This window comes from Sorghum bicolor, chromosome 8, assembly GCF_000003195.3.
Source record: "Sorghum bicolor cultivar BTx623 chromosome 8, Sorghum_bicolor_NCBIv3, whole genome shotgun sequence".
Lineage (NCBI taxonomy): Eukaryota > Viridiplantae > Streptophyta > Magnoliopsida > Poales > Poaceae > Sorghum > Sorghum bicolor.
The window spans coordinates 59831254-59850655 of record NC_012877.2 but is presented as its reverse complement, the minus strand read 5'-3'; the positions used below and the strand labels follow the sequence as shown (position 1 = coordinate 59850655).

At 44.2% G+C, this 19402-nt stretch overlaps 3 protein-coding genes and 1 non-coding gene across 7 annotated transcripts; 2 read left to right on the top strand and 2 right to left on the bottom strand.

The window, feature by feature from the left end:
* LOC8070145 lies at positions 5399-7878 on the top strand. Of its 3 annotated transcripts, XM_021446412.1 has the most exons (3): positions 5400-5978; positions 6063-6669; positions 7528-7878. In XM_021446412.1, the coding sequence occupies exons 1-2, from the start codon at positions 5475-5477 to the stop codon at positions 6663-6665; spliced, it is 1107 nt and encodes a 368-aa protein (XP_021302087.1). In that variant the 5' UTR covers positions 5400-5474; the 3' UTR covers positions 6666-6669; positions 7528-7878. The 3 variants fall into 3 exon arrangements, with proteins under 3 accessions (XP_002443529.1, XP_021302087.1, XP_021302086.1); XM_002443484.2 differs by having other exon boundaries at positions 5399-6669; positions 7523-7878; XM_021446411.1 differs by having other exon boundaries at positions 5402-6669.
* On the bottom strand, positions 8673-13938 carry LOC8070144 (septin and tuftelin-interacting protein 1 homolog 1). 2 transcript variants are annotated; one of them, XM_021446410.1, is made up of 4 exons: positions 11027-13938; positions 9585-9798; positions 9357-9516; positions 8673-9123 (listed from the first exon to the last, which is right to left on the bottom strand). In XM_021446410.1, the coding sequence occupies exon 1, from the start codon at positions 13893-13895 to the stop codon at positions 11364-11366; it is 2532 nt and encodes an 843-aa protein (XP_021302085.1). In that variant the 5' UTR covers positions 13896-13938; the 3' UTR covers positions 8673-9123; positions 9357-9516; positions 9585-9798; positions 11027-11363. The 2 variants fall into 2 exon arrangements, with proteins under 2 accessions (XP_021302085.1, XP_002442512.2); XM_002442467.2 differs by having other exon boundaries at positions 9585-13938.
* LOC8076679 (protein LOL2) lies at positions 14220-18695 on the top strand. Its single transcript, XM_002443483.2, has 7 exons — positions 14220-14514; positions 14925-15038; positions 16817-16930; positions 17738-17850; positions 17953-18030; positions 18112-18183; positions 18271-18695. The coding sequence occupies exons 2-7, from the start codon at positions 14927-14929 to the stop codon at positions 18313-18315; spliced, it is 534 nt and encodes a 177-aa protein (XP_002443528.1). The 5' UTR covers positions 14220-14514; positions 14925-14926; the 3' UTR covers positions 18316-18695.
* Positions 19135-19221, bottom strand: TRNAM-CAU. The gene is given in 2 exon segments: positions 19135-19170; positions 19184-19221. It is a non-coding gene; the product is annotated as a tRNA-Met (tRNA).

Genomic DNA, 19402 nt, shown 5'->3' with positions numbered 1-19402 from the left:
GTCTTTAGAAATGAGTTTTCATTTTGCAATTTCAATGTTTTAGCCTTTTCATTTTCTAAAGACATGGTCATGCTAGCAAGTCTACTAACAAGCTCATCAAATGAGACAACATGATAACCACATTAGCATTATATACCTTGGTGTCACCTTGTGACATGAAGCTATGTGGTGTAGTGGATGGGCTTGTTGTAGCGTCATAGTCATGGCTTGAGCATGAACCATCATCTTCACCATCAAGTGTGCACGAAGTAGTATCATCATTTGCCTCACTTGTGGCATCATCATCAATCTTGTCAAGTGAGCTTGTGGTAGATACATCATCATCATCACTTGACCATGAGGTGGAGCAATCTTCCACAATTACCAAATTGTGGTCATGCTCAACATCTCATGTACCTTCTCCTTGGGCTCATCATCAACATCATCATTGTTGAAGTCCATCCCATATTTCTTATTGAGATAACTCCAAATCTCATGGGCGGTCTTCATGTTGATGATCTCTCCAAATATGCAATCATCCAAAGATCTATACATGATGTCAGTAGCTTGGATGTCAAGATCTAGGTATTTCTCTTGTGCTTGAGTTAGACCATCTTTTTTTAGACCCACGACATTCACCCAGCTTTTATAGAAAGCGTATCAAACGCCAAAAGGTCAGGTAACTAGGATTACCAGTTTTACATATAAGCACCTAAAAGAGAACAACTCTAGCTATCACCTGGAAAACAACTCGACTAACTAAAACTCGAACAAACGCCCCTGCAACGATCCCACAGAGAAAGAAAACACTAGCATTTTAGAGAGATGCTAAGAATACAAAGAAAAGCTAAGAAAGCATTTAATGCGCATTCGCCGACATTAGATTGATCATGTCATCGGTCATGGCGCTGAATTTTGGCTTCACCAGGGGTCGCCAAGTCTTGATCAGCATCAGAGTTTCGTAAACCACCACCATTGGCATTGAAATCACTTTCTTGTTGAAGACCAGATCATTGTGAGTCTTCCAAATGGTCCACATAGCTCCTGCCTCCTGCACATATGAATAGAAGAACTTTTTGATTTTTTTCTCTACGGTTGTCAACAAACTCTAATAAGAATTCCTCGCAGCTTGTTGGTGATTTTGACCGGCCAAAAGTATAGCGTAGGAAAGACCACACGAACACAACAATAGGACATTAAAATATAATATGATCAGAAGTTTCAATTTTGTCATAAGTTGAGCATGCTTCTGACCCAGACCATTTCTTTTTCTTCAGTTGTACTGCCGACTGTATTCTATCATGTGCCAACATCCAAATAAAAATTTTAACTTTCAAAGGAATGTCACAACCCCACACTGTCATCATGCGAATATCTCTAACACCCCCAGTTGTTAAATTCTTGTATAGAGATCTAACCATGAAATTTTTTGATTTCTCTAATGCCCCAGTAAACCCGATCTCTACCATCAGTCAAAGTAATCCCCTCCAACAAAGACTGCAATCTGCACCATTCCTCAATTTGTGATTTATTAAGTTGTCTTCTAAACTATATGTCCCACTGACCATTGTCAAAGACCTTAGCTACCTCAATATTTGGGTTTGAAGAAATTTGATACAGACTATGGAACTGGATTTTCAGCGGGCACTCCCCCAACCAGCAATCGTGCCAAAATCTAGTCTGTCTGCCACTTGCCACCTCAATCACCCTTCATCTTTCATACCACTGACGGATGTCTAGCAAGGACTTCTAGAATTGAGACCCATGTTTATTTTTGATCTGAAAAATGCTCTTCTGACCCAGATATTTTTTCTTCAGTAAAGTGCAGCACAAACCCTTATCATCTCTTTCTAGTTTATCAATCCATTTTGACAACAGACATATATTCATATATCTCACATCTAGGAAACCAAGACCATCGAATTCCTTAGGTCTGTTCAAAGCCTCCCACTTGATCATATGATATTTTTTTCTTCCCAGTGCCTTGCCAGTAGAAACGTGATCTGATAGCATCAAGCTGCTGAAAGTTACCTTCATATAATTGATACACCCCCATTGTATACATTGGTATACTAGAAAGACATGAATCAATCAGGATAGTTTTGCCCCTAGATGTAAGGTAATCACACTGCCAAGTGCGAGTTAGACCATCTTCATCCAACACATGAGAAAAGCCCACATCTACCATCCACCACATTTGAGGAGAAATAAACTTAAAATTGCATTGCATCCAATTTCTCCACTGTGCAAAGTGTGTGCCATCAAAAATGTGTGGACACTCAACATCTAGCCCATAAGCCGCCATCCACTCAGGTCGATGAAGACCACAAATGAGAGACCTCAGCTCTGATATCAATTGAAGGGTCGAGATGGCAGACTAGAGGGGGATGAATAGTCCTTTCTAAAACTTACTGCACCGACTAACCGAAACAAATATGGAATTAAAACTATCGGTCTAGCCAAGACTACACCCCTCTATCTAAGTTCTCTAGCACCTTGTAAAAGATCCTAATCAAGGGAACAAGGTGCTTCCTTAGCAAGAGCTCACCTAACCAATTCTAGGAGCAAGGTCACACAAACCTATGCCACTAGTACTTTATAAACTGGGGAGCTCCTATACAACTAGTAAGCAAAAGCACAAAGCTCCCAAGCTCACTAGCAATGCTCAATAACAAGGCAACTAATGCCAAATTAGAGAGCGCAACTTACTTAGTTACACAAACTAAGCAATGTGACTAACAAGGTTACACAAACCAAATTAGCCACGCAAGGAAACTACTTCTAGCTACACAAGCAAGAATGTAACTATCAAGCAACACAAGCAAGACTAGTTACAAGAGCAACTACACAAGCATAAGTATAAAGAATGTAAATACAAGCTTGTGTAAGGCGAATGCAAACCACCGAGAAGAGTAGACAATGTTGACACGGTGATTTTTACCGAGGTTCACTTGGTTGCCACCAAGCTACGTCCTCGTTGTGGCGATACACCCACTTGATGGCAAAGCTAAACCCTCAGCGGGTGCCGCACATCCACTCTCAAGATGAGGATCCTCCGAACCACAAGCAATCCACTAGAGTTGCTCTTCGCGATCCCCGCGGGGTGAGCACCGTACCCCTCATAAATCCTCCTCCGGAGCACCACACAATCTTCTTACGTGCTTCAAACGGAGTCACAATCCACCAAACCATCTAGGTGATGGTAATCACCAAGAGTAACAAGAAATCCCCAATCACAAAGATTTCCTATTGCCACCAAATGCAAATCCCAAATGCACACACTAGACTCTCACTCCCTCACTCAAAATAGCACCAAGCATGAGAGGGAGAGGAAGGGGAAATGGTGGATCTTCAACCTCTCATCCACACCCACAAAGGGCTCACAATCTCTCTAAGAAATCTTAGCTCAAATCCATGGGAGAGAAAGAGGAGAGGAGGAACCCTAACACCTTTGCGCTCGAAATGGGGAGAGAGAAGAGTAGGAAGAAGAAAATGGCTCCCTCCTCTGCTCAGCTCACGCTCCCAACGGTATTTATAGTGTAGCACCGGAAGTTTCGGTGCTTGGGACCAGAACTTCTGGTCCAAGCAGATCTGACCGTTGGAGACTCGGTCCAAGCAGATCTGACTGTTGTGGAGGCTCAGATCCACTGGAACTTCCGGTCAAAGACCGGAAGTGAACCCTAACACGCGAGGGCATGCGCAAAGGCTCCTATGCGGACTTTCGTTCATGGACCGTAACTTCTGGTCAAACACCGGAAGTGTTTTCTCAAACACGAGCGCACCTCTCATAGCACAACCGAAACTTCCTGTCAAGCTGACCGAAACTTCCGGTCTTGTATACTCAGCACCATCTCAAACCTTGTTAGGTTGCTAACTTTTAGCTCCGAACTCCGAATTTGATGATCTTGGACATTTCAGAAAGCTTACTCAGAGGGCTATACAATCCATATGGATACTCAATCCAAGTCATAATGGATCAAAGCAGTATTTCAATCTAAAAGCCATCCTAATGTCCGGAGAACACCAAAAAGCCTCTCTCTCTTCTCCAAGTTGATCAAAATCAACTCCAACACCTTCTCCTTTGCAAATGTGCCAACACCACCATGTGTACACCACCATGTGCATGTGTGTTAGCATTTCACAATCATTTTTATAGGCTTTCTCATACAACTCACCACGTCAGTAAGCGCTAGGTATATGCAAATGAGACTCACACTTAGTGGCACTAGATAACCATTGCAATTAAAGATTTCCTCTCTTTATAGTACGGTTATCTATCCTAAATCCGGTCAAGCACTTCTCTACTCCTCTATGACCGATGAAATGGAAATGCCCTAGGTTATACCTTTGCCTTGTGCTTTCTATTCCAACTCCTTCGATGTTGATGCAACACATGCACCAACCAATCACAAATGATATGATCCACTTCATATCATTATGTGACCATATTGGTTCATCGATCTTGACCTCACTTGCTCTTCACCGTTGCCTCGGTCCATCGGCACTAAGTCTTGCTCAAGCTTCATCGTCACACGCGGTCCCTCGCTTCAAAGCCTCCGACTTGCCCTTCACTCTTGCAACTGGTCCATCAAGCCAAGCCTCATCTTGATCTTCTCCACCTTAGTCACATGACTCTATGTCATTATATGCAATGAGCTCCTTCATCATCACATATCCACCTGTGGACTAATCTCCTGTGTATCTCACATAAATATTATTAGTCCACTTAAGTTGTCACTCAATTATCAAAACCAAACAAGGACCTTTCAATCTCCCCCTTTTTGGTAATTGATGACAACTCTATAAAGATATGAAAATTAATGCTTTTTCAAGCTAGCACTTCACATAAGTGTAAATTGCTAACTTGGTTTGGATTTTATGCTACTTATCTAACTTTTAAGCTCTATGTTAAGAATTGGATAAGCACCATAAAACCCTACTAAGTGCTATGGTGTATAGAGTAAATCTTTATAGATTGATACCAAATTCGGTATCATTTGAAGCATTCAATGTACACCATTCTTAGCAGCATGTGTAGCTAGATAACAAAAACACTAGAAACCCCGTGAGATCAACATTATAAACAAATTTCAAGTCAAAAAGGTGTCCACATGATCCGTTAGAAATTTGTTATTTTTATATCTCACAAACAAATTCGAGTTTGGACAAGATATTTTACAAGATTATGTATCATCATATTATCTACATGTGTGATTTTTTTTGATGAATTTAGATAACTTTTTTACTGTGGTTTGCACGGTTTTTCACGAAGGTTACCCACCGAACCATCTCATATATTAATTAAACTTTTGTTTTTTTTCGAGCAGAAATTTTGGTGATAGTGGCTGTGAAACTGACGAGCCTCGCCGGTAGCAGCTGGGCCTTTTACATGGTGCAATTCACTTGGATGGGCCGGCCCAACCCACATTGCGCTTTCTGCCACTCCACTCCACTTCTCCACTTCGCCCGTCGGCCGTCGAACAGATCCGGCCGCCATGTCCTCGCCGCCGGCGCATTCGGTCGCCTGCGCCCCGGCATCGCAGCCGGTCTTCCCCGACGAGATCCTGGAGGAGATCTTCCTCCGCCTCGACGCCGCGGAAGACCTCGCCCGCGCCTCCGCCGCCTGCACGGCCTTCCACCGCGTCGTGTCCGCGCGCCGCTTCCTTCACCGCTTCAGGTGCCTCCACCCCCCGCCAGTCCTAGGCTTCCTCGAGTTCGACGCACTGGGGACATTCCGCCCCGCGGAACCGCCCCACCGCGCCGCCCCTGCCGCACGCGCCCTCGCGCAGGCCGCCGACTTCACCTTCTCCTTCCTCGGCAACCCTTACAGCTGGCATGTCTGCGATGCCCGCGACTCCCGCGTCCTCCTCTACCGTCGCGTCAGAATCACCTCCGTGTTCGCTGACCTCATGGTCTGCGACCCCTTGCACCGCCGGCACGTCGAGCTACCCGCCATCCCCGACGACCTAGCAGCTGCTACTGGGGGCTGGGGCATGCAGGTATTCGATCCCTTCCTCGATCCAGACAGTGACAAGGTCAAGGAGAAACAGGATTTGTCATTCCGGGTCATCTGCGCTGTGCAGTGCCGCTACAAGCTCGTGACTTTCCACTTCTCTTCAGTCACCGGACAATGGCGAGGCATCACGTTCAATAGACCAGTTCCTTTGGACGCTACCTTGGTTTGGTTTCAGGGGTTGTTTGAGCGCCACTATGCTCACGGCTGCTACTTCTGGACGATCGGTGTCGACACCAGTTTTATGATCATGCTCAACATGCATGATATGGAACTCTCTGTTGTTGACCTCCCTCCTGGCATACATAACAGCCCGCAAGCACTAGCCGTTGTGGAGGCAGGGGAAGGCATGATAGGTCTGTTCTCTATTAGTGGTGACATGCTACAGCTCTACTACAAGTCTTTGCAAGAAACTGAGTGGCACCACCAAAGGATAATCCCCTTGCCCAAACCAAACAGTTACTGGGACATCTTTGCTGCAGCTGCAGGGTACTTGCTCCTAAAAGCGAAACCACGGGATTCTTCGCAAATAGCAAAGTGGGAGTCACAGTATTTCACACTCAACCTCAAGACATTCCTAGTTGAGAGGCTGTGTGTTTCAAATTTTCAGTACACTAGAGGTGCTCTCCTGTATGCTAGTTTCCTATCACCATTCTCACTGCCAAGCATATGATACGGTATGAACCTTCCTTATTTTCTTCAAATTTGGAATTAGAGTGTTTTCTATGTGCTCTTGCATCCTACTTATTCTTGTAGCGTACTTTTGTTTGGTGCATCATCTCAACTCAATTCCATGGTTTCATGATGCTCACCTGCTGATTGACTGTTCATTAGAGCCATGCCTGCATTTTGTATTTTTCTGTGTTGGTTCATGTTTGGACAACAGATCTAGGCAATGGATTGATGATTATTTTAGTATTGTTCAGCATGTCAGTGCCAATCAACATGTTTACTACTAACTTCATGTGAGACTAATTGTTCATTGAATATTATGATGTTTGAATCCTAAAATGTGTTCACGCCTTATAAAGAGAAATGTAGGTGCATATCAAATATGTATGCCCCCAGATAGGAATGGATGAAAATGCAACTCATGGCCATGTACTCACACATCTATAATAAAACCCATCGAGAGTTTAGATGTTTATGAAAAATTATATTCGCTAATGGCCCTCCATTTTACATATCTGCACTTCTTTGATCTAAACGTCTCATGCACAAGCTTAATGGGGGGACCTTGAGATATAATCATATAATGTTTGATAGACTTGAATGCATATTACAAGTTTCTTTGTATCATTTTTAGCCTACTCTGTAGGCTTTGAACTCATCAAGTATTAGGCAGATAAAGATGTCTGTGTTTGGTCTAATCAGTCACAGCCCTCAACCCTATGCATCTCTATACATGAATTTCAATTCACGTCTCCAAACACAATGAATAGTTTGTTTGAATGTACATGCCTGGAAACAGTTAACATGGCTGATTTGGTAGTTTTTTGCGTGCTGGTGCTAACATTTAATCTTTGGTAGGTCAGCATCTCAACCAGGACTTGTCAAGGTGATGTTGCAATGCCAGTCGGTAACATCTGTATGGTGCCTTGGAACATTATGCATGAGACATGCTAATGCTGTTAGAGATGACATCTATCTAGTCTCATCAGCTGTTTAGTTTATGTAGTCATGTTTTCCCTGTTGACATTGTGTTGTACTGTTGTGTTTTGGAGCTATTTGGCATGCAATCGAGGCAGTAAGGAGGCCTTCTAACTGATTTGTGCTCGCACATTTGTAGCCATAGCTCATGGAGATTTGTCCAATCAGAATCTGGGTTTAGTTCTGATTAAAATGAAGTAATGAACGAAATGGTTATATCCATTTCTTGGCACCAAGTAGGCCTTCTCACTTACTAGCTTCTGTCTGGTGCTTTTGAGATTCCTGTTGTTTATCCTTGATTCCCAGTAGAATAGCAACTAAACCAATAGCTGCAGCAGTTGTGTCCTATTTCCCGTTTGTGGTTGGAACAGAGAAACTCTATGGTAAGTAGTCTACGGTTCGGTTAAGTCAGCTTAAACGTCTATCTGCTGTTTTTGAGAGCCCATGGATAGTGTTTGAGATCTCAAGGTCTTCAAATGACCTTCCTTTGCTGTTTCTCTTAAATGGTTATAATCATTTATTTGTTCTCGTAAGATGGATAAAGTTAGGGTATGCTCTGTGAAAAGAAAAAAAAAAGTTTCTCAGTATCGGTATTATGTCAAAGTTTCAAACTAGTCCTAGAGCTAGAACAAGTTCCCTTGATATCACTGGCCACGAGAACTTTTGGTAATCTTTGGCCTTGCAATTGTAGTTAGTATCTTCAGCCCTTGCCCTCAACTTTTAACCTGTGGAGAGCTTAATTGTACATGGAGTCATAGGTGTTTTGCTGAGCCACTGGTGTCTCCTGGCCAAGGAAAGGGTATTCTGTGTAGCCAAGCACAGGATGCCGAGGTCTAGAACGTGCTCCTGTCATACTTGTTGAGAGTTGAGACCCACCTTCTTCCTTCACCGCTCCGGCAGGTCAGGGTTGGCCAGCACCAGGAACAGCCGCCCGGGTGTGTAGAAGATGCTGTGTTTTAGTTTTTTTTTTTTTTTATTTTAAAAGATGACTGTACAGATTGCATAGCTGTCAGAAGTAACACAAACAGAATGTGAACATACATGACTTCATACAGCTCCTTAGGTTTGCCCAGAAAGTGACACGCCGTCATGAATTACTGGTTAAAACCATGAGTGAAGATAGCATCAATCGTGCAATTCGAATCTGATACAGGATTCAGAATCGAATTCATGCTATGCACAGGCCATTACACTACGTACATGAAAAATAAGGCACATGATGGCTGTCAGTCCATGGTGATCCTTCCCGGACCTCTCTTGAGTGAGCCGTACAGTGGCCTCGATCGTTTGGAGCCGGACATGTCTGTAATTCTGTACGTTTTGGGCGGGTCGGCTTCGTTGATCGCCTTCTTGAACTCAGCCGAATGGTTGCTGCCGAAGACTTGCACGCTTAGTGTCCTCCTTTGAGGCGCGCCCACTTTTATGTACTGGTTGAAGAACTCGATGAATTCTTCTTTCTTGAGCTCTCGTAGTACAGCGACCTGTTACATTTGTTAGCGAAGGTCATACATCTTGACAATTACTGGCACAATCTTCTCATTTCTGTTTCCTCTGAATATAATGTGGTGACGATTATAAATTTCGTGAAAATTTCCTAATTTTACAGTACTATATATTATCTGTTTACTTGAAAGGCTGGCCAGCCTGCTTGCTTTATAGTACTTGATAATACAATTTCCTTTAGACCCATTGTTGCTGGAAGGAGAACACTTACCTCAGAACTGGACCTATCAAACTTCAGAGTTCCTGCCTCAATCTCTCCCCAGTAGAAATAAGATTGCTGCCATAAGTTTTTCCTTTTGACGGTGCAACCACCGTTGAAAACACCCAGTCGACGCCGAGAATAACGATTGGCTGTACCCAGTCATACAAACCTGTGCGAATTGGTAAGAACATATGTATTGAAATATATATGAGGTTGTGTCTAGGAGTACGGTGTTACCTCATGATAATGAACAATATTGCTTATGTAGGTGAATGCTTGGCGATGAGTGTAGATAACAGTAGCATCATTGACTCGACTAAAACACCATGTACAAAAGATTATGTGGACACCAATCTGAGTCATGATTGTGCTACCCCTGCTACTTTTGGTAAACCCCATCAACAGTACTTTAGGGAACGATATGTAAATATGACACCAGAAGAGAGGGAGGCTAGACACGAACAACAAAAAAAGAGTTATAGGGTGCCAGGGTGAAAGGAGGCCAAAGTAGCAAGTAATAAAAGACGAAGAGAGGTGCAAAAGCACACCCTACACCCGGAGTCTATCGCCATGGAGAACCTCCTAAGCTTATGTGGCCCACTGCGGATGCATCTGGAACTCATGGTCACTGCGGACACATCTGGAACTCATGGAACTACGACAAAATCCAGTGATTTGATTATCCCAGAGTCCAGTGTAACATCTCTTTACATTCCTTCACCTCATGAGGAGGTCGATGAAGGATGCGATAAATTACCGCCTAGCCATATGACACATAAATCACATGTCCCATCTGGACAAAGACATGCATTGCTGACTTGGCGTAACACGACATTTGAGCCTGCGACGCCACCCTCTATGTGACTGTTTTTAATTTCATGAAGTTTGTTTTCTTGAAATAATGTCAATTTAATATTGATATTTAAGTTTTACAGTATTGTTATTTTATTGCGAGAACCGTGTGTTTTAAATATAAAATGTTAGTTATCCCGTAGCAATGCACAGGCATGCTACTTAGTTAAGGTTTAATTTCAGGATGGGTAAATCATGAGGATGCCATTTTAGTTAACACTAATAAAAAAATTAACTTTCCATTAGGCCGGCCCGTCCGTCTGGTGCGAGTGTCTTGCTTTGCGGCACCGGCTGCAGAAGTGCTCTGCTCTGCTATGACGCTCTGGAAAAGCCGGTAGTACTAGTGTACTACACTATTGGTTTCTTGTTATAATAACAGGGGGAAAAACACTACTGGTTTCTTCAGGTATTTTTTTATGACACAAGCAGACCAGAATTCTTATGTTTTCCTTTAACATGACACTTTAACCTAAGACTTCTAGGTAGGCATTAATACATAAATTTTCTTTCGCGAGCAACAATAAATCTTTAGAATAAATGTCACTACCATTATTTACACCTTCCAGTCTCAAATTTAGCAAAAGCTATCCACAGCAACTGTCCTGGATTATGGTAGGTCAACTATATTGAAGCAACAGTTGAACAAAGTATATGAAATAAGTTCATAAAGAATCTGAACTTTAACAACCATCACTGTCTACACACATGGAATCCCATCAGATTTATGACTTAGAAAAACAGTACTCAGTAGCAATCTTGATGTAAGGAGATCCAACCATGTGAACAAATACAAACACAATAAAGAATTTATAACCACAAAAACATACCTGGAGTCTTCGATTAAAGAATTTACAAACACATTTCAGTGCACAACCAGAAGTGTTCAGAGTAATTAGGATTTTCCAGCAACTGCATAAGCAGAAGTCCTTCAGCAGTTACAACAGAGCTTATGGATAGAAATTACTGAGGGGCCACATCATATTGACAGCACCACAGTAAACACCGGCAGCACAGCATTATCCAACACATTTAGATATCAATCCAACCCCTTTCTTCTTCAACAGAGTTATTGTTCAAAAAAGCTATTGATTGACACCTCTGAAGAGTTTTACAAAACAAGGAAGAACCTAAAAATGTGATGCAACTCCAAGCCTAGGCGATCTACTAGTGTGGTCTTCCCATTCGGTTCATGTCCATCAATTGTGTAAGAGTTACAGCACTCCATCTCTCAACTCCATCTTGAAGTTGTGCATACAGTAGTCGCTTCACAGAGTCTATGCAAATACTAACGGAGCCAAACTCATACACTGGCATGCCATTGTAGAACTTGCCAACTCTAGGCATAAATAACAAACCTTGCTCCATTGCATATGCCTGTATAGACTCCTTGAAGCTCAAATCTGCCATGGCAGCTCCTGGCGCAGCATGGTAAGCTTGCTGTGCTGCATCAAACTGCCGCTTCTCAGTTGCCCTCAAGTAACCCACATTCTCCCTAGCCCCAGGCTGCACCACCTCAAGTCCTTCAGCAGCTTGGTTCATCATGTCAAGACCAGCAGTTAGCAGCATCCGTATGCGCTCATTGGCAAGTAACTCTGGTGGGAAAAGACCCTTCCATCCCTTATACCAGTTCATTATCTCGTTGAAATCAGGATTTGGTGAGCACAACCAATGGTACAGGACCTGCTGCCACTTGCTGAAGAAATAAACTTCCAACATATGGACCATGAGGTGTACTGGGATTGCAGATGCCCACAACATCACCCAGTTGAACTGATCAAGCTTCTGGTTTGCTGGGTTGATCTGAAAGTCTTGCAGTGCCAATCTCAGTTTAGGAATGATATACCGCACAATCAGGTCTTCCCAGCTTGCTGAATCAAACACGTCTTTCCACGGAGACAACACTGCATATGCTGAAGCATCATGTGCTTGCCATACATGGAGGACAGTGCTCAACTTGTATCGAATAGAATGACACAAGGTCTCTATCCTTTCCCTTAGCATTGGCAGCCATGGATGCACCCAGACATGGATTGGTACACTTTCCCTGCGAGGATCCCATGAATCCACGGCAGCTGAGAGCTTTGGCATGATTACATGCTCTAGTATTGATTGAAGCAAAACAGGAGGCAGCAACTTCTTATTATCCCATAACTCAAGAAAGTGGAGCATTGGTTCTGGTTCCCTAGCCTCCCACGAATTGGTTCCTGATATTCTCACAGCTGGTAGGATGACTTCACTAACAAGCTGCACATATGGCGTCATTGATGCAGCACTATCTGAGAAGTCATATGGTTGGTCACCCTGCAGCAGGTCCTTCCATTTTTTCATGACTTCTAACCCAAACTTTGGATCCTGCAGGGGCTGCCACCCTTGGAAGATGCGGATTAGCAGCGGATGAGCATATCGGCAAGCAATCCATGCAATGCTACACATCTTGAACTCCTCCTCAAACTGCACCTTCAACCCGTGGAATGTCTGAATCAAACCATCCAGAGTGAGCATGCCAGCTGTATCATCCTCCCTGACCTTCTCCAGTGTCTCTGCAATTCTTTCCATCACCAGCAGCTGACGTTTCTGCGATGCCTCTTGCCTAGCCACTTTTTCCTTCTCCCGCACCAAGCTAGCCACCTTCTCCTGCTCCCGCCGCAGCTGCGCATCCAACCTCACAATATCAGCCCTAGCCTCATCAACAAGCAGGCGCACATTGTACTGCAGCTCTGGCATGGGCACATCATTCGCCTCCATCTCTTGTTCTTCATTGAGCCCCTTCAAGTCTGTCAGCACCCGCGCCTGCGGCCCTCGCATGTCAATCACCTTCTGGACAACAGCAGGCTGCTCCTCGTGTTCCTGCTCAGCACGCATGGCCAGGAGCTCATTCTTTGTCAAGATTGGAGCCTTCTTTGTGGCAGCCTTCTTGGACCAACGCTTCTCCTTCTTCGCAGATGCTGGTGGCGGCGGCGGGGCTGGTACGTTCTCCTTAGGCAACAAGGTCTTGGGCTCCTTGAACCCCTCGACGCTCCCCAGGCCAGCATTCTTGGGTCGCAGAATGGACTCCACCGGCGCAGTGATCCCCTGCTGATTCTTGCCAAGGCCCATGCCTTTCTTGTACCCCATCATCAACATCATCTTGGCCACCTTGGAGTTTGACTCCAGGCTCCCAGGAGCCGCAGCCGGCTCCCCCGCCCCGAGCCCCGCCACCTGTCGCCAGCGCGCCGCCGCCTCGCGCTCCCGCTCCTTCTCCTCCCGCCTCGCGCGCGCGCCGTCCCTGATCTTGCCGAACATCGCCGGCAGCATCTCGGTGTCCCCCTCATCGTCCTGCTCCTCCTCCTCCGCTTCCTCCGCCTTATCATCAGCGGCAGCGGCAGAGCGCCCGAGCCCCGGCCTCTCCTCAGGCTCGGGCTCCTGGGTGGGCATGAACTTGCCGGTGGAGACGAACTGGACGGGCTTGGTGAGATCGGCCTCCCCGCCGCCGCCGTCCTTGCGGCGCTTCCGGCGGCGGCGGCGGGACCCTTCATCCTCCTCCGAGTCGTAGTCCGAGTCGCCCTCCGCGAACACCCCGTAGATGGCGTCGTCCCGGGTCTGCGGCGCCCGCTCCCGCCGGCTCCGGTAGTAGAACTCCCCGTCGCGGCCGAACTGCCCGCCCTCGAAGTCCCCCTCCATGTCGAACCGGTCCATCCCCTCCGCCTCCTCCGCCATCGCGGCAGCTCTCCTCTCCCCTCCCCTCCCCTCCCCTCCCCTCCTCTAGGGTTAGGGTTTCACCCCCGATATCCTTTTCCTTTTTTTTTTCTGTGGAAAATTTTGGTCGAAGAAAGAAGACGACTCGCAAAAATTCTACAGCGCGCTCATCTTCTCCGACCCCAAGTCGGTGTCGTGTAGGGACGAACGGTCATAGGCTGACGTGTCAGAATCTCAGCCGTCCGTTCCCACTCGATGCCTCCTGGACCGTTCGATCGACTCCGCGGAAAGCGGGGCGCGCGTGGGTTTACGCTTTCTCCGCGGGGACGCGTACTCGGGCAGGCGCGCGCTTCCTGAGGCTGCGGGTCGTCCCCAACCTCTCGTCCGCTTCCGGCCGTGTTGACCTGACCTAATAACCACCCGCCTGCCTGCCTGCCGCACCCGCGAGACCCGTCGTGCTCGAGGGGCACGTCCTAGATCGGTGGCGCCTGCCTCTCGCCGCCGCTACCGGTGCCTCTCGCGGTCTCGCTCCCGCCCCCCCGCTCGCAGCGACCTTTTGTTTTTTTTTGTTTATTATTAGTTCCTCCTGTTGGTTCTTGGAGGGGTTTGTTGCCGTCTCCTCCTCCCCGCGGTTCTTGAGGTACGCACACAGTAAATCCGGCGCCTTTTGATGTTCCGATGTCTTGCTGGAGGTATGGGGAGGGTACGACGCTCTGTAGCGGGATCTATTAATCGCGCAGGTGAACACGGGCGATCGGTGTGGGGGAATCGGATGGCGTGTGCGGGATTTGGGATTGGAAGAAGCTGGAGGGGCCTTTTTTTTTCTCCTGATGGCGCCAAGCTCATTGAGACGCTAATCGTTGATGTCTGGTTGATGTGGGATTGGGTGGCATATGCTGGATTGCTAACTGTTTGATATTTGGTAGTTGGTGCAAGAAGAATAGGATTGAATTGGGTGTAGGATTGGGATGGGACAGTGATGTGATTGCTTTGATTGTGTATATTATGTTTATGTGCTCATCTGCCGTGGCTTTGGCCGGAACTTTGCAGGCATGCAGAGCCAGATCGTGTGCCACGGGTGCAGGACCGTTCTGCTCTACCCAAGAGGTGCTCCGAGCGTGTGTTGCGCGGTATGCCATGCAGTCACCAATGTGCCGCCTCCAGGTAGCGTGTCTGGGCTTTGGTTTCTCTTGTTTCTTGGTTGAACATCAAAGGCATGCCCATTGCATGGTAGGACGTAAGGGCCAAATCCTTGATTTAGAATCTTGTTGATGCATGACTTAGGAGACTGGTGATCCAAATTAAAGGGGTGTTGGAGACTTAGGTGACAATTAAAGTGGCAGACCAGGTCTGGGGTGTCAGAGAGGTTGTCATTATTGGTGTACCTAGGGAAATGCTAAATTTAGAGATGTATGAGAGTAATTCATAGGTTTTCGTTGGCTGGAGTGTTTTTCATTAATCACTAAATCCAGATATCCAATCAATCTCAGCTATATGTTGTGTGTTGAACGTCAAGTGCGTGCAGGTACTGATATCATATAGTTTAGGCTAGGATTGTTAGGCAACAGGGATGAGCTCTGCCTTGTAACTAATGATGTCTGATGTCTTGCAATTTGCAACTAACTCATGGTCCCGTTTACAAAGTATTTCTTGCTCAATCATATCAACCATTGAGTGTTGGTGCATCATAACAAGTTCATGCCCATCATTAAATATGACAATATAATATTGTACACTTGTTGCACTGATAGAGTCCTTGCATTTTAGATGTCATATGTAAATTATCTTTCTGTTATGTCATTCCAGATATATTATCACCAAATTGACTTATGTAGTTATGTTATGTTATGTTTCATAAAGGTTAAAAAAAAGAAATGTTCCTTCCCCACTGAACAAGATCTGTTTTACAGGCTAATTTGTCATGCTTTGCTTTTTAAAAGAAATATATGCTGGATATCAGCTGCTACACTCATATCTACTGAGTTTTTCTGCTAGTGCACATTTTGAATGTTTGGGGGTGTCACTCGCTCTAACGATGAACTTTGTCCCTCTCATTTGTTGCTGCTAAACATCCCTTTGAGGGAGTAAATGCAATTAAACTTGTGCTTGTGGGAAAAAATAGAGAAAGCATCAGTTGGCTTATAGCTGCAGACTTTAATGCCCACTGATTTAAATTGAGGTAATGCAAAAGCTTCTGTTGGAAATATTAGGAGCTGCGAGTTCTGCAGTTGAAAGCTTGAGGAGAAGCACCATGTCATCCACATTCACACAATTATATCCACTGCAGTCTGACAATACTTTCATTGATATGGCTGCTTTATCTTTCCCTAAACACTTCTATCTCTTACACCATCTGCTAGTGTTTCTTCCACTGTTAGCTATCCTTCAAAGTTCAAACTACATAGCTCTAAAGCCACATACCATCATGGCCTTTGTATTTGGTTTGTAGTATTTTATTAATCATTTTTTTTGTTTACTTACCATACCGAGCTGGAGTTACAATTTATGTAGCATTTTTTTTGTCAGTTGCAATCCCAGATTTCCAAGCTTTTACAGAAGTTGGGTATGAGGAACAGAGATCTCCGTATTGTTGTCTAACATAGAATTAGTATTATCTAGTGTGAAGTCAATTTAAACCCAACTAGCAGTATGTGACTTAGTTTTGTTTGGAAAACCTCATAACCAAGCTTTCATTGACTATCACATGGGGACTAGGTCATGTGACCTTGTATAATATTAGGTTCTGTATAATGTCAAATAATTATAGCTAGTCAAACAGAAATTTTTGTGTTAGTATAGGGCAATGGCATGGTTAGTCCAAGACACAGTTTGAACTTTATGGTACCCTGTTCATTCTATTTTGTTCCCCTCCTCTTGAATCTCTCACCTCACAAATAATTCTTGTTGTGTGCTTATGAAATAATGGTAACTTTCTTTTGCAGCAATAGAGATGGCTCGACTTATATGTGGTGGTTGCCAGACATTATTGATGTATACTCGCAGTGCAACAACTGTAAGATGCTCATGTTGTGACACAGTCAATCTTGTCAGACCAGGTACTGATGTATGTGTAAACTTATCTTGCAGATCCATAAGCTTTTGATTTTTCGTCTATGAACATGTTAAAATTCAAGAGTAGGATGCATGTTCTATACAGGTAGAAGAGTTGTTTTGCCTCCCGAGCACCATAATTGATACTATGTTGTGCTAATAATTTATCTACTCCTAGTGTACTTAAATCAGGGCTTTGTTTAGTTCCCCAAAAATTTTGCAAAAAATTTCAGATTCCCCATCACATCGAATCTTTAGACGTATGTATGGAGTATTAAATATAGATGAGAATAAAAACTAATTACACAGTTTGGTCGGAATTGACGAGACAAATCTTTTGAGCCTAGTTAGTCCATAATTGGACAATATTTGTCAAATACAAACGAAATTGCTACTATTCCTATTTTGCAAAATTTTTTGGAAGTAAACAAGGCCCAGGATAAGCTTCTTGCATGTTGAACAGCATATAGGCAGTCTGTCAAGATTGGACTACACTTGCCACCAGTGAACAGCTAGCACTTGCATTATGCTCTCCCAGCTTCTGAGTTGGGCACTTTCTCATCCTGCTAGGGGATGGGGGTGAGCGCATCATCTGGAAAGAATCTGTTTTCCTTTTCCTTAGTAACTACACAAAGCAATCCAATCATGGGAAATGTAAAGACAACATGCAGATTAATTGCATTTTCTACTCCATTTTTGGATGTGTGTGTCACCATCATAATTGATGTTCCCTTTATGCATGCGCACATGTTCTATAATGATTTCATTATTATTAAATTTGTCCTCTCACTCCATTTTTGTTCATTCTGCAGTGAGTAGCATAGCTCATGTGAACTGTGGCCAGTGCCAAACAGTGTTGATGTATCCATATGGAGCACCGTCTGTCAAATGTGCTATTTGCAACTTCATTACAAATGTTGGCGGGGTATGTTAATTTCCTTTATAGGTCTGCTTGTGCTGCGAATAATCTTAAATGTACAGTGAAACTGACCTGATTTTAACATATTTATTAAAATTTTAACATCAGGTGACTCCGGTGAGACCTTTGCCACCTGCACTACCTGCATCAAGTGGAAATTCATATAGCATCCCGTCAACTTCTGTGGTATGTTTATTTTACGAATTATTGCAAATTGATTTGGTTTTAGTGTGATTTATCACAAATTTTTTCGTCCAACTTGGGCAGCCAATGAATCAATCGCAGAATGTAACTGTTGTTGTTGAAAACCCAATGACAGTAGATGACAAGGGAAAATTGGTAAGCATGTTATGCTGTTTGCTCACACCTGTGCAGCTTTGCTCAATAAAGTGAATGTTGCTAATTTCATTTTGTTTGTGTATGCAGGTGAGCAATGTTGTAGTAGGGGTTACAAGTGGTGGGAAAAAGTAACATATCACAACCTGTGTAACTTTGTTTATTATGTTTAAAATATCTGAAAAGGTTTAAGAATACCATGTATCATACTGCTGTTTGGCGATCGGCTGCTCGACGAAGGAATCCCTCCCTGAAGAGCATAGTGGCAAAGCACGCGGCTTTCGCCATTGCGATCGTGCTAGAACGAGCGAAAACGAAGTGCGGGTGTGGATGGATACTCAGAAACTGTAGCTTGTTACCCTTGATTCTTTTGTATGTAATATGGGCTCTCCCAGAATTTCCACTGTGTGATCAAATTCCAAGCCCGTGGGGCTCTTGCTGCCTTGTTATTAGTGAATAACGACAGAAAAAACATTGCAAATGTGGCTCTTGAAATACAGTGTGTTTTTATGTCTTTCTGGATGTTGATGAGAACCATCCTGGTAAATGGCAATTACCCCCATTTGCTATTTCAGACTGAGAAAGTGAGAATGCAGAGTTGTATCCACATTTAGGAGAAAATATTTGAAGCCCATACGTTCCATGTCCTATGTATATTCTGTCTATCACGAATATGTTGCTGTCATACGTTTCTTACGTAGTTTGAAGAAAATGCCCAAACAAAACAAAACTTTAAACATGGATGGTAAGACAAACTCGAAGAACGGATAGTGAATTGCGAAGGATTTTGCGGTCTGTAAATAACTCAGCGTGAATCTGCATCAAAAAGTAAATAACAAACAAAAATTATGCCAAACACGAAAAATAGAACAAAAGCAAAAACATTGGGGGTGAGAAACAAAAAATATTGCAAAACATGAAAAATAGAACAAAAGCAAAAAAAAAAAAAAACACTGGGGTGAGAGAGGCTCGAACTCTCGACCTCAGGATCACTCGCTTTAGCTATGAGACCTACGCGCTAGCCAACTGCGCCACCACCCCTTTTGGTGTTCCCTCTGTATATCACTCCTTTTCATAAAATACTTCTAAGTTCCGCAAAAACCCATTTTCCTTGGTAGTTGCATCTACCTATGAATTTCATGTCCGTTGGCACTGGCGCGCTAATTTCAGTCTCTCCTGAGCATAGCTTCTCCCTCACTCCTCTGCCAATCCACTTTGCAAA

What these genes read in the sequence shown, in the direction of transcription:
- LOC8070145 (XM_002443484.2), top strand. Translation starts at nt 5,475, where the DNA reads ATGTCCTCGCCGCCGGCGCATTCGGTCGCCTGCGCCCCGGCATCGCAG.
- LOC8070144 (XM_002442467.2), bottom strand. Translation starts at nt 13,895, where the DNA reads ATGGCGGAGGAGGCGGAGGGGATGGACCGGTTCGACATGGAGGGGGAC.
- LOC8076679 (XM_002443483.2), top strand. Translation starts at nt 14,927, where the DNA reads ATGCAGAGCCAGATCGTGTGCCACGGGTGCAGGACCGTTCTGCTCTAC. An exon ending in CACCAATGTGCCGCCTCCAG is followed by an intron (nt 15,039 to 16,816) that starts GTAGCGTGTCTG and finishes TTTCTTTTGCAG; the next exon opens with CAATAGAGATGGCTCGACTT. An exon ending in GCATCCCGTCAACTTCTGTG is followed by an intron (nt 18,031 to 18,111) that starts GTATGTTTATTT and finishes CAACTTGGGCAG; the next exon opens with CCAATGAATCAATCGCAGAA.